This window comes from Mus caroli, unplaced genomic scaffold (assembly GCF_978045245.1).
Source record: "Mus caroli unplaced genomic scaffold, Mus_caroli_1 scaffold_9, whole genome shotgun sequence".
Classification (NCBI taxonomy): Eukaryota; Metazoa; Chordata; class Mammalia; order Rodentia; family Muridae; genus Mus; species Mus caroli.
In genome coordinates, this window is record NW_028227264.1 from 31043017 (window position 1) to 31057297 (window position 14281).

Genomic DNA, 14281 nt, shown 5'->3' on the forward strand with positions numbered 1-14281 from the left:
TTCCCAGACTTTTATCATGAATGGGTGTTGGATTTTGTCAAATGCTTTCTCAGCATCTAACAAGATGATCATGTGGCTTTGTCTTTGAGTTTGTTTATATAATGGATTACTTTCATGGATTTCCATATACTAAACTGTCCCAGCATCCCTGGAATGAAACCTACTTGGTCAGGATAGATGATTGTTTTGGTGTGTTCTTGAATTCCGTTAGCGAGAACTTTATTGAGGATTTTTGCATCAATATTCATAAGGGAAATTGGTCTGAAGTTCTCTATTTTTGTTGGGTCTTTATGTGGTTTAGGTATCAGAGTAATTGTGGCTACATTGAATGAAGTGGATAGTGTACTTTCTGCTACTATTTTGTGGAATAGTTTGTGAAGAACTGGAATTAGATCTTCTTTCAAGGTCTGACAGAACTCTGCACTAAACCCATCTGGTCCTGGCCTTTTATTTGGTTAGATCATTAATCTGATCCTGATATAACTTTGGTACCTGGATCTGTCTAGAAATTTGTCCATTTCATCCAGATTCTCCAGTTTTGTTGAGTATAGCCTTTCTTAGAAGGATCTGATGGTGATTTGGAGTTTTTCAGGATCTGTTGTTATGTCTCCCTTTTCAGTTCTGATTTTGTTAACTAGGATTCTGTCCCTGTGTCCTCTAGTGAGTCTGGCTAAGGGTTTATCTTTCGTGTTGATTTTCTCAAAGAAACAGCTCCTGGTTTGGTTGATTCTTTGAATAGTTCTTCTTGTATCTACTTGGTTGATTTCACCCCTGAGTTTGATTACTTCCTGCTGTCTACTCCTCTTGGATGAATTTGCTTCCTTTTGTTCCTGAACTTGTAGGTGTTTTGTCAAGCTCCTAGTGTGTCCTCTCCCTAGTTTCTTTCTGGAGGCACTAAGAGCTATGAGTTTTCCTCTTAGAAAGGCTTTCATTGTGTCCCATAAGTTTGGGTATGTTGTGGCTTCATTTTCTTTCTTTCTTTCTTTTTTTTTAATTAGGTAATTTCCTCAATTACATTTCCAATGCTATCCAAAAAGTCCCCAATACACTTCCTCCCCCCAGTCCCCCACCCACCCACCCCTACCCCTTGGCCCTGGCATTCCCCTGTACTGGGGCATATAAAGTTGGCAAGTCCAATGGGCCTCTCTTTCCAGTGATGGCCTACTAGGCCATCTTTTGATACAAATGCAGCTAGAGACAAGAGCTCTGGGGTACTGGTTAGTTCATAATACTGATCCACCTATGGGGTTCAGTTCCCTTTAGCTCCTTGGGTACTTTCTCTAGCTCCTCCATTGGGGGCCCTGTGATCCATCCAATAGCTGACTGTGAGCATCCACTTCTGTGTTTGCTAGGCCCTGGCATTGTCTCACAAGAGACGCTATATCTGGGTCCTTTCAGCAAAATCTTGCTAGTGTATGCAATGGTGTCAGCGTTTGGAAGGTGATTATGGGATGGATCCCTGGATATGGCAGTCTTTAGATGGTCCATCCATTCTTCACAGCTCCAAACTTTATCTCTGTAACTCTTTCCATGGGTGTTTTGTTCCCACTTCCAAGAAGGGGCACAGTGTCCACACTTTGGTCTTTGTTCTTCTTGAGTTTCATGCGTTTAACTAATTGTATCTTATATCTTGGTTATCCTAAGTTTTTGGGCTAATATCCACTTATCAGTGAGTACATATTGTGTGAGTTCCTTTGTGAATATGTTACCTCACTCAGAATGATGCCCTCCAGATCCATCCACTTGCCTAGGAATTTCATAAATTTATTCCTTTTAATAGCTGAGTAGTACTCCATTGTGTAAATGTACCACATTTTCTGTATCCATTCCTATGTTGAGGGACATCTGGGTTCTTTCCAGCTTCTGGCTATTATAAATAAGGCTGCTATGAACATAGAGGAGCATGTGTCCTTCTTACCAGTTGGAACATCTTCTGGATATATGCCCAGGAGAGGTATTGCTGGATCCTCTGGTAGTATTATGTCCAATTTTCTGAGGAACCACCAAACTGATTTCCAGAGTGGTTGTACCAGCTTGCAATCCCACCAACAATGAAGGAGTGTTCCTCTTTCTCCACATCCTCGCCAGCATCTGCTGTCACCTGAATTTTTGATCTTAGCCATTCTGACTGGTGTGAGGTGGAATCTCAGGGTTGTTTTGATTTGCATTTCCCTGATGATTAAGGATGTTGAACATTTTTTCAGGTGCTTCTCTGCCATTCGGTATTCCTCAGGTGAGAATTCTTTGTTCAGTTCTGAGCCCCAGTTTTTAATGGGGTTATTTGATTTTCTGGAGTCCACCTTCTTGAGTTCCTTATATATATTGGATATTAGTCCCCTATCTGATTTAGGATAGGTAAAGATCCTTTCCCAATCTGTTGGTAGTCTTTTTGTCTTATTGACGGTGTCTTTTGCCTTAAAGAAGCTTTGCAACTTTATGAGGTCCCATTTATCGATTCTCGATCTTACAGCGCAAGCCTTTGCTGTTCTATTCAGGAATTTTTCCCCTGTACCCATATCTTCGAGGCTTTTCCCTACTTTCTCCTCTATAAGTTTCAGTATCTCTGGTTTTATGTGGAGTTCCTTAATCCACTTAGATTAGACCTTGGTGCAAGGAGATAGAAATGGATCAATTCGCATTCTTCTACAGGATAACTGCCAGTTGTGCCAGCACCATTTGTTGAAAATGCTGTCTTTTTTCCACTGGAAGGTTTTTGCTCCCTTGTCAAAGATCAAGTGACCATAGGTATGTGGGTTGATCTCAGGGTCTTCAATTCTGTTCCATTGGTCTACTTGTGTGTCGTTATACCAGTACCATGCAGTTTTTATCACAATTGCTCTGTAGTACAGCTTTAGGTCAGGCATGGTGATTCCTCCAGAGGTTCTTTTATCCTTGATAAGAGTTTTTGCTATCCTAGGTTTTTTGTTGTTCCAGATGAATTTGCAGATTGCCCTTTCCAATTCGTTGAAGAATTGAGTTGGAATTTTGATGGGGATTGCATTGAATCTGTAGATTGCTTTTGGCAAGATAGCCATTTTTACAATGTTGATCCTGCCAATCCATGAGCATGGGAGGTTTTTCCATCTTCTGATATCTTTAATTTCTTTCTTCAGGGACTTGAAGTTCTTGTCATACAGATCTTTCACTTCCTTAGTTAGAGTCACGCCAAGGTATTTTATATTGTTTGTGACTATTGAGAAGGGTGTTGTTTCCCTAATTTCCTTCTCTGCTTGTTTATCCTTTGTGTACAGAAAGGCCATTGACTTGCTTGAGTTAATTTTGGGTGTTGGGTGTTGGATTTTGTCAAATGATTTTTCAGCACCTAATGAGATGATCATGTGGTTTTTGTCTTTGAGTTTGTTTATATAATGGATTACATTGATGGATTTTCGTATATTGAACCATCCTTGCATCCCTGGGATGAATCCTACTTGGTCAGGATGGATGATTGTTTTGATGTGTTCTTGAATTCGGTTAGCGAGAACTTTATTGAGGATTTTTGCATCAATATTCATAAGGGAAATTGGTCTGAAGTTCTCTATTTTTGTTGGGTCTTTATGTGGTTTAGGTATCAGAGTAATTGTGGCTTCATAGAATGAGTTGGGTAGAGTACCTTCTGATTCTATTTTGTGGAATAGTTTGTGAAGAACTGGGATTAGTTCTTCTTTGAAGGTTTGATAGAACTCTGCACTAAACCCATCTGGTCCTGGGCTTTTCTTGGTTGGGAGACTATTAATGACTGCTTCTATTTCTTTAGGGGATATGGGACTGTTTAGATCATTAACCTGATCTTGATTTAACTTTGGTACCTGGTATCTGTCTAGAAACTTGTCCATTTCATCCAGGATCTCCAGTTTTGTTGAGTATAGCCTTTTGTAGAATGATCTGATGGTGTTTTGGATTTCTTCAGGGTCTGTTGTTATGTCTCCCTTTTCATTTCCGATTTTGTTAATTAGAGTACTTTCCCTATGCCCTCTAGTGAGTCTGGCTAAGGGTTTATCTATCTTGTTGATTTTCTCAAAGAACCAGCTCCTCGATTGGTTGATTCTTTGAATTGTTCTTCTTGTTTCCACTTTGTTGATTTCACCCCTGAGTTTGATTATTTCTTGCCATCTACTCCTCTTGGGTGAATTTGCTTCCTTTCGTTCTAGAGCTTTTAGGTGTGTTGTCAAGCTGCCAATGTGTGCTCTCTCTAGTTTCTTTTTTGAGGCACTCAGAGCTATGAATTTTCCTCTTAGAAATGCTTTCAGTTTGTCCCATAAGTTTGGATATGTTGTGGCTTCATTTTCATTAAACTCCAGAAAGTCCTTAATTTCTTTCTTTATTCCTTCCTTGACCAAGGTATCATTGAGAAGAGTGTTGTTTATGTTCCACGTGTGTGTTGGCTTTCTATTATTTATTTTGTTATTGAAGATCAGACTTAGTCCATGGTGATCTGATAGGGTGCATGGGACAATTTCAATATTTTTGTATATATTGAGGCCTGTTTTGTGACCAATTATGTGGTCAATTTTGGAGAAGGTACCGTGAGGTGCTGAGAAGAAGGTATATGCTTTCGTTTTAGTATAAAATGTTCTGTAGATATCTGTCAGATCCATTTGTTTCATAACCTCTGTTAGTTTCACTGTGTCCCTGTTTAGTTTCTGTTTCCATGATCTGTCCATTGGTGAAAGTGGTGTGTTGAAGTCTCCCACTATTATTGTGTGAGGTGCAATGTGTGCTTTGAGCTTTACTAAAGTATCTTTAATGAATGAGGCTGCCCTTGTATTTGGCGCATAGATATTCAGAATTGATAGTTCCTCTTGGAGGATTTTACCTTTGATGAGAATGAAGTGCCCTTCCTTGTCTTTTTTGATGACTTTGGGTTGGAAGTCAATCTTATCAGATATTATAATGGCTACTCCAGCTTTTTTCTTCCTACCATTTGCTTGGAAAATTGTTTTCCAGCCTTTCATTCTGAGATAGTGTCTATCTTTTTCTCTGAGATGAGTTTCCTGTAAGCAGCAAAATGTTGGGTCCTGTTTCTGTAGCCAGCCTGTCTATGTCTTTTTATTGGGGAGTTGAGTCCATTGATATTAAGAGATATTAGGGGCCGGGCGTGGTGGCGCACGCCTTTAATCCCAGCACTTGGGAGGCAGAGGCAGGCGGATTTCTGAGTTCGAGGCCAGCCTGGTCTACAAAGTGAGTGCCAGGACAGCCAGGGCTACACAGAGAAACCCTGTCTTGAAAAACCAAAAAAAAAAAAAAAAAAAAAAAAAAAAAAAAAAAAAAAAAAAAAAAAAAAGAGATATTAGGGAGAAGTAATTGTTGCTTCCTTTTATTTTTGTTGTTATAGTTGGTGTTCTGTTTTTGTGGCTGTCTTCTTTTAGGTTTGTTGAGGGATTACCTTCTTGCTTTTTCTATGACGTGGTTTCCGTCCTTGTATTGTTTTTTTTCTGTTAATATCCTTTGAAGTGCTGGATTCGTGGAAAGATAATGTGTGAATTTGGTTTTATCGTGGAATACTTTGGTTTCTCCATCTATGGTAGTTGAGAGTTTGGCTGGGTATAGTAGCCTGGGCTGGAAATTGTGTTCTCTTAGTTTCTGTATAACATCTGTCCAGGCCCTCTGGCTTTCATAGTCACTGGTGAAAAATCCGGTGTAATTCTGATAGGCTTGCCTTTATATGTTACTTGACCTTTTTCCCTTACTGCTTTTAGTATTCTATCTTTATTTAGTGCATTTGTTGTTCTGATTATTATGTGTCGGAAGAAATTTCTTTTCTGGTCCAGTCTATTTGGAGTTCTGTAAGCTTCTAGTATGTTCATGGGCATCTCTTTCTTTAGGTTTGGGAAGTTTTCTTCTATAATTTTGTTGAATATATTTGCTGGTCCTTTGAGTTGAAAATCTTCATTCTCATCTACTCCTATTATCCGTAGGTTTGGTCTTCTCATTTTGTCCTGGATTTCCTGGATATTTTGAGTTAGGATCTTTTTGGATTTTGTATTTTCTTTGATTGTCGTGCCGATGTTGTCTATGGAGTCTTCTGCACCTGATATTCTCTCTTCCATCTCTTGTATTCTGTTGCTGATGCTCGTATCTATGGTTCCAGATTTCTTTCCTAGTGTTTCTATCTCCAGTGTTGCCTCAATTTGGGTTTTCTTCATTGTTTCTACTTCCCTTTTTAGGTCTTGGATGGTTTTATTCAATTCCATCACCTGTTTGGTCTGGTTTTCCTGCAATTCTTTAATGGATTTTTGTGCTTCCTCTTTAATGTCTTCTACCTGTTTAGCAGTGTTCTCCTGCAATTCTTTAAGGGATTTTTGTACTTCCTCTTTAATGTCTTCTACCTGTTTAGCAGTGTTCTCCTGCAATTCTTTAAGGGATTTTTGTGCTTCCTCTTTAATGTCTTCTACCTGTTTACCAGTGTTCTTTTTTATTTCTTTAAGTGTGTTATTAAAGTCCTTCTTGATGTCCTCTACCATCATCGTGAGATATGCTTTTAGAACCGGGTCTAGCTTTTTCGGTGTGTTGGGGTGCCCTAGACTGGGCGAGGTTGGAGTGCTGGGTTCTGATGATGGTGAGTGGTCTTGGTTTCTGTTAGTAAGATTCTTACGTTTACCTTTAGCTATCTGGTAATCTCTGGGATTAGTTGTTATTGTTGTCACTGTTTAAAGATTGGAGCAGACTCTGTGTTCCACTCACCAGAAGTCTCAAAATCCTGTGGTGGGTGTCGTGGGTAGCTGGCGGGTGTCAGCAGACCCTGTGCTCTAGCTACCCAGGTGCTGTTCAGACCGGAAGAGGCTTGTGGCCCTACTCAGGCCGGATTTCTGCCTCCCCAACCAAAGCAGTCTCAGGTCCCGCATGATTAGACTGGAGCAGAAGCTGTGTTCCACTCACCAGAAGTCTCAAAATCCTGTGGCGGGTGTCGTGGGTAGCTGTCCAGTGTCAGCAGACCCTGCGCCCTAGCTACCCTGGTGCTGGTCTGACCGGAAGAGGCTTGTCTCTATCTTAGTTCTAAAGTATTTAGATTACCCTGCTTCTTCTGGAAACTGAAACCCTAACACTGAGTCAAATCGTGGCTTCATTTTCATTAAACTCTAAAACATCTTTAATTTCTTTCTTTATTCCTTCCTTGACCAAGGTATCATTGAGGAGAGTGTTGTTTAGTTTCCATGTGAATGTTGGCTTTCTATTATTTATTTTGTTATTGAAGATCAGCCTTAGTCCATGGTGATCTAATAGGATGCATGGGACAATTTCAATATTTTTGTATCTGTTGAGGCCTGTTTTGTGACCAATTATATGGACAATTTTGGAGAAGGTACCATGAGGTGCTGAGAAGAAGGTATATTCTTTTGTTTTAGGATAAAATGTTCTGTAGATATCTGCCAGATCCATTTGTTTCATAACTTCTGTTAGCTTCACTGTGTCCCTGTTTAGTTCCTGTTTCCACCATCTGTCCATTGATGAAAGTGGTGTTTTGAAGTCTCCCACTATTATTGTGTGAGGTGCAATGTGTGCTTTGAACTTTACAAAAGTTTCTTTAATGAATGTGGCTGCCCTAGTATTTGTAGTAGAGGTATTCAGAATTGAGAGTTTCTTTTAGAAGATTTTATCTTTGATGAGTATGAAGTGCCCCTCCTTGTCTTTTTTGATGACTTTGGGTTGGAAGTCGATTTTATTAGATATTAGAATGGCTACTCCAGCTTATTTATTCAGACCATTTGCTTGGAAAATTGTTTTCCAGCCTTTCATTCTGAGGTAGTGTCTGTCTTTTTCCCTGAGATGGGTTTCCTGTAAGCAGCAGAATGTTGGATCCTGTTTGTGTAGCATGTCTTTTAGTCTATATCTTTTTATTGGGGCGTTGAGTACATTGATATTAAGAGATATTAAGGAAAAGTAATTGTTGCTTCCTGTTATTTTTGTTGTTAAATTTGGCATTCGGTTTTTGTGGCTGTCTTTTTTTAGGTTAGTTGAAGGATTACTTTCTTTTTTTTTCTAGGAAGTGGTTTCCGTCCTTGTATTGGTTTTTATCTGTTATTATTCTTTGAAGGGCTGGATTTGTGGAAAGATATTGTGCAAATTTGGTTTTGTGGTGGAATAGTTTGGTTTCTCCATCTATGGTAATTGCAAGTTTGTCTGGGTATAGTGGCCTGGGCTGGCATTTGTGTTCTCTTAGTGTCTGTATAACATCTGTTCAGGATCTTCTGGCTTTCATAGTCTTTGGTAAAAAATCTGGTGTAATTCTGATAGGCCTGCTTTATATGTTACTTGACCTTTTCCCCTTACTGCTTTTACTATTCTGTCTTTATTTAGTGCATTTGTTGTTTTGATTGTTATGTGTCAGGAGGAATTTCTTTTCTGGTCCATTCTATTTGGAGGTCTGTAGGCTTCTTGTATGTTCATGTTCATGTCTTTCTTTAGGTTTGGAAAGATTTTTTCTATAATTTTGTTGATGATATTTGCTGGCCCTTTGAGTTGAAAATCTTCTTTCTCATCTACTCCTATTATCCATAGGTTTGGTCTTCTCATTGTGTCCTGGATTTCCTGGATGTTTCAAGCTAAGATCTTTTTGCATTTTGCATTTTCTTTGATTGTTGTGCTGATGTTCTCTATGGAATCTTCTGCACCTGAGATTCTCTCTTCCATCTCTTGAATTCTATTACTGATGCTATCATCTATGTTTCCAGATTTCTTTCCTAGGGTTTCTATCTCCAGGATTGCCTCACTTTGGGTTTTCTTTATTGTGTCCACTTCCCTTTTTAGGTTTAGTATGGTTTTGTTCATTTCCATCACCTGATTGGATGTGTTTTCCTGTTTTTCTTTAAGGACTTGTAACTCTTTAGAAGCGTTCTCCTGTATTTCTTTAAGTGAGTTATTAAAGTCCTCCTTGATGTCCTCTACCATCATCATGAGATATGCCTTTAAATCCGGGTCTAGCTTTTCGAGTGTGTTGGGGTACCCATGACTGGCTGAGGTGGGAGTGCTATGTTCTGATGATGGTGATTGGTCTTGGTTTCTGTTAGTAAGATTCTTATGTCTGCCTTTTGCCATCAGGTAAACTCTGGAGTCAGTTGTTATAGTTGTCTCTGGTTAGAGATTTTCCCTCCTGTGATTCTGTTAGCTTCTATCAGCAGACCTGGGTGACTAGCTCTCTCCTGAGTTTCAGTGGTCAGAGTACTCTCTACAGGCAAGCTCTCCACTTGCATTGAAGGTGCACAGATATCTGACCCAGAAGCTGTCACCCTCTGAAGTCCATACTCTCACCTCAGCAGACTCGACTTCATTCTTCCTAAAGAAATTAAAACTATAGTCTTAAGTACAGGCTCCAGAAATGCTCTTGCTGCCTACATGGCTGCTATGATTTCATGTATTTCCATCTGACTTCTCAGATCAACTAGCATGATGACTTCTAAAACTCAACAAAGAATGTAGCAGAGTGACTTCAGAAAATGTCTGAGTCCTTTTGTATAGGCCCCTGGACAAAAACTGGTGGGTGTGTGTGTGTGTGTGTGTGTGTGTGTGTGTGTGCATGTATATGCACACATGTGCACATGTGTGCATATATGTGTGTGCATTTATGTATACATTTACATATATATAAACATATACATACTATATATGTGTGTAAATATGTGTGTGTGTGCATTTTTGTGTTCTTCTTTCTCTTATGTAAATTTTACTGGAATTTTTGTGTTCTTCTTTCTCTTTCTTATGTGAATTTTACTGGAATTTTCCAGTGGTTAAAATATGCCTGACTTTGCAGCAGACTAAATACCTGTGCAAATATACAATCAAATGTATTTTAATTAGGCTATAGATTAACAAGATTTCCAGAAACAAATTCATTCATTTCACAATTTTTTCAAAAGAATTAAATATGTTATAACGTATAATTGTAATATTCATTTTAATCTATTACTTGTAATAAGTCATAACCATTTTTGATATTTTCTCAGCTTTACTTTTTAAGGTTACAAATATTAATTAAAACATAAATAAAAGCTGATTGTGGTCTTTAATGGTTGTTAGGAATTTAAAAGTATCCTGAAGTGAAAATTTTTGAACAGGAATATATATCCTGCCTATAGTTCTTATTCATTATAAAGTATTAAGCCATGTTAATTAAAAAGTTTAAATCATTAGCTGTATATAATACTGAATGACTATAGCATTACTACAGAATATACTCTACCAATCTTAACCTGAAACTAAACTTTTCGAATTCACATTCACACTTGCTTTTTGTATTTGCTATCAGACACACAAGTGATCATGATAAGCCCAAGACTAAAGTCTGAAAACTTCAGGAGTCAGGCATGGGAAGTCCATTGAGACTGAGACAATGTATTGCCTTAGTAGACATAAAAAATAAAACTAGCCAAGGGTGCCTGCCTCCTGTTTTTCTCTTATCCCAAAACAAACCAGGTGAAACATTAATGTCAAAAACAATTTAGAAATATGTCCAAATAACTACTTCCACACTAAGGTAACATGATTTTGTGAGTTAAGGCTGTGTTCCTAGGATCCATGGCTAGGTGACTCTGATGGAGGTGAAAAACTGTCTTCACAGTCACACAGGAGAGATGAAGTATTGTTTGGGACAATGGTCTCACACCAGCTCCTCACAATCCTTTCATGATGCTGTTTTAGAGGTACTACTGGGTATCCTACTTATTAAGAATAGTTTTCACTCAGAGGCCAGCCTGGTCTACAAAGTGAGTTCCAGGACAGCCAGAGCTATACAGAGAAACCCTGTCTCAAAAAACCAAAAAAAAAAAAAAAAAAAAAAAAAGAATAGTTTTCACGATCCTGGGTTTTTGTTATGAGAAGTCATTACCAAGTGCTATGTCAGCTGAAGCGTATGTGTAACCACTAGCTGCTACTTGTGCTGTAATAGCAAGTCAGGATTAATGTCAACATTTAAACTTGGCTCAAATTAGTGAAATTCTTGAGATCAGAATTTTAATAATCACTTTTTATCTTCTGAAGTACAGAACTCCACTAGGGGCTAGCCAAATGATATTCAATGCTTACCAGAACTATTTCATGTAGGCTTGAATGCATCTGAGAATCCTCCATTTCTGCCACACAACAAGTAATACTTCAAGAAGAATCTTTCTGAACAAAGGTGAAATGTTTGGAGCCATAAGTGAAGCGATATGTAAATTAGGCAAGAAGAGGAATACTTCATGACCAATGTTGATATAATACCACAATTAATATTAATATTAATATTTTTTAATATGTGGGTGTTTCATGTACTTCTGGCCTAAGTACAAATGTTAGGCAGCATACCAAATACTAAAGATGATGAGTAATGGAGCAAACAGTGCAAAATATCACTGTAAACCACAGGGGCTAGAGCCTCAGTGTTCTTTTATTTTTTTTTTTTTTCGAGACAGGGTTTCTCTGTATAGCCCTGGCTGTCCTGGAACTCACTTTGTAGACCAGGCTGGCCTCGAACTCAGAAATCTGCCTGCCTCTGCCTCCCGAGTGCTGGGATTAAAGGCGTGCGCCACCACGCCCGGCGAGCCTCAGTGTTCTTAAGAACATGGTCAACCATGCTGATCTTTAGTGATGAAGGATTGCCAAATAAACCTTGGCAGTATTTTAAGCTGACAACAGAAAAGAATAACAGGAAAACATAAGGAGTTTTAATAGTATTAATATTAATAGCTAACTCTGATCACCAACCTTTGAGGTCAGTCTGAGGTCTTTCAATAAAACTTTAGCTTCATAGATAGCTATCATGTGTAAGTATTTTCATCTATTGCATTTAACCAAATAATAGTTTAAGTATATTTTACCACAACAATTCATTCAATAAAGCAAATATACTTGGTAATCTTGGTGAAAGCACATGTCATTTTCTACAGTTTATTTCTAAAATACTTTATTTCTTTCAAAAGACTTATACTTTCTATTCATGTTATCATCTTAATATCATTTGTTCTTAATATAATGCATCGTTCATACACAGAACTAAGAAGGAAGATAGATTAAAAAGTAGCAATGATTCCATACTGTATGATTTTTTACCTTCCTCAGAACAGCACTGAGTTATCTAGACAATCTGTACCTTTTCTGTTATGCAAATTTAGCACAAGTCTTCAACCACCTCCTCTTACTGTTTTAGTATATCCACAATCTGAACTTTAAATCCACTGTCATAACAGGAGCATCTTCTCACATAGTCATTTGTGAATTCATGCTTCCTTTTTTCTCTTTGGATTTCTAGAAATTTATGTATTAAAAGGAAAGTTATTTTTATGATGTAGGTTCTTTCTTTTGTTGCCTTTTTAAATGTATTTCTAACTCACATTCCTATAAAATATACTAAATTGTTAACAGCATTGGCTGTCCTTTAGATAGAATGAACCATCTAAGTTCCTTTCATAAAAAGATAAAAGTATATTGTCATCCTTCAATTATATCTATTCCCTGGCTTTGCCATTGGAACAAAGTTATGATACCATCATAGACCACACAAAGTCCTAAGATTGTGACAGTCTACTATTCTAGGTTTTCATGCAAATAAGCATCATACAGAAAACAATGTTGTCACCCCTTTTAAATAAATAATGTTGCTTATTATTATGTTTTTAAGTTCAGTAAGAAAAAAATTTTAAATATAGTTTAAATATATAGTTAAAATAAAGAAAATAACAAGATACTTTAAACAAAAATGTTAACTAAGGTTCAAAATTCTAAAATAATTGTGTTCAAAACTCAGTAATTGTATAGGCATATATTATGAACATATATATATATTATGTATATATATATATAGTAACTTGTATATTTAGTTTAGTTTTAAAAATATTTAAAATATTTTGAGGTTATAAAATCTTGTTAATTGTTCAGTTGTTAATTTAGTTATATTTACATTATCAATAATTTATCTCTGAATTTTCAGAATCAAAGAAAATGAGAAAACCTCCAGAAGGTAAAAGAAATACTTGAAATATTTTCTTTTGGGGGTTAGGGATGTCTAGTACTTGGTACTTAATGAGCCCTTAAGTTGAATTTTTACCCCTTAATGATTCAGCTAGAAGAAAAATCTTTATATGGAATTGAAAAGAGGAAAAAAAGAAAAAGAGCAAGAACAAGGGAGTGAGAGAGGAGATAGAAAGAAAGAGAGGGGAGTGCTTTAGTTCAGGGACAAGCATACTTGTCAATCATGTTTTCTCACATTCTAGCCAACACAAAACAATACTACTAATAATAATGACATCAAGCTATGATATATTGCAATATTCATCTATCATGAACCTTTTTAATTATTTCAAAAATATGATTATTTTATGAGACACTGAACATTATTACATATCAAATACATAAATTTAGTTACTTTGTTTTCTTATTAACATAGCAACTCAGTTAGTAGTTGAAATATACCTTTTTTGTCTTGATTTCAATCATTACCCATTTGGCAAGTTACCCTCTGTTTTCTGAACTTATACATGTAGAAGGTATTTATTCATGAACACTAAGACTACCAGATATAAATAGCTCAGTTTATTAAGCACTATAATTCTAGACCTTTTCATTGTTGAATAATGTTTCTGTCAATACATGGGATAATTAGTGATATCTCAAAGCAGGACACACTGTGAAATTCAAAAGAACTCATGGGGAGGAAGGTTGCGGGAGACTCCACTCTATCCTTTGTTGTGTAGTAAATGTATCTCAAAATCCTTTTTTTTCAACAGAACAACCCAAGGGAAAAAGTAAGGAAATGCATGCAAAGTCTAAAGTTTGTGCAAACTTGCCTCCACTATATAGAATTGACCAGCTGGTGTAATTAAATTTCAAATTTCAGTGTTTAATACATGTGGACTTTGTTTGTGTCTTGCTTTGAATATTTTAGGGGGGGTATGTTATTTATTGATTTTTCTGCATCCATGAGAATGTGTAAACTGTAGATCAGAGTAGCATATAAACCATAGCAAGCATTCTCACACCCATTTGACTCATAGAAGTAGCTAATAAAACCTCGAATTTTTTACCATACCTGCATTCTATTGATGCCATAATGTAATGTTTGTGTAACTTTAGTGGTGACATCTAGTTACTTCTCCATTCTTAGAAAACACTAAGTATTGATTTCCAGACTCTTTCCTATTATCTCATTGTTGAGGTCCAGGAATTATCTCACAGACCACATGATCACACATCTCAGTCAGACTGGGGAAGTTTGTTGAACATATGCCCCAGGACTGATCAGGACCACAATCCAGATTCAGGAACTGAATTGTGACATTGAGTTAAGATCTTACAGGGTTTTTAAGCCTAA

At 37.1% G+C, this 14281-nt stretch overlaps 1 protein-coding gene across 14 annotated transcripts in view; it reads left to right on the plus strand.

Moving 5' to 3' along the window:
* LOC115032149 (triadin-like) overlaps nt 1-14281 on the plus strand; it is a 280731-nt gene that overhangs the window by 57558 nt on the left and 208892 nt on the right. For 11 of the 14 annotated variants that reach the window (XM_085842738.1, XM_085842726.1, XM_085842728.1 and 8 more), the window contains 2 exons: nt 12902-12931; nt 13698-13715. The exons of 2 other annotated variants lie outside the window; for them this stretch is intronic. In XM_085842738.1, the coding sequence (XP_085698864.1) occupies nt 12902-12931; nt 13698-13715 (48 nt within the window). The remainder of the gene's footprint in view (nt 1-12901; nt 12932-13697; nt 13716-14281) is intronic. One more of the 14 variants, XM_085842734.1, reaches the window with a different exon arrangement.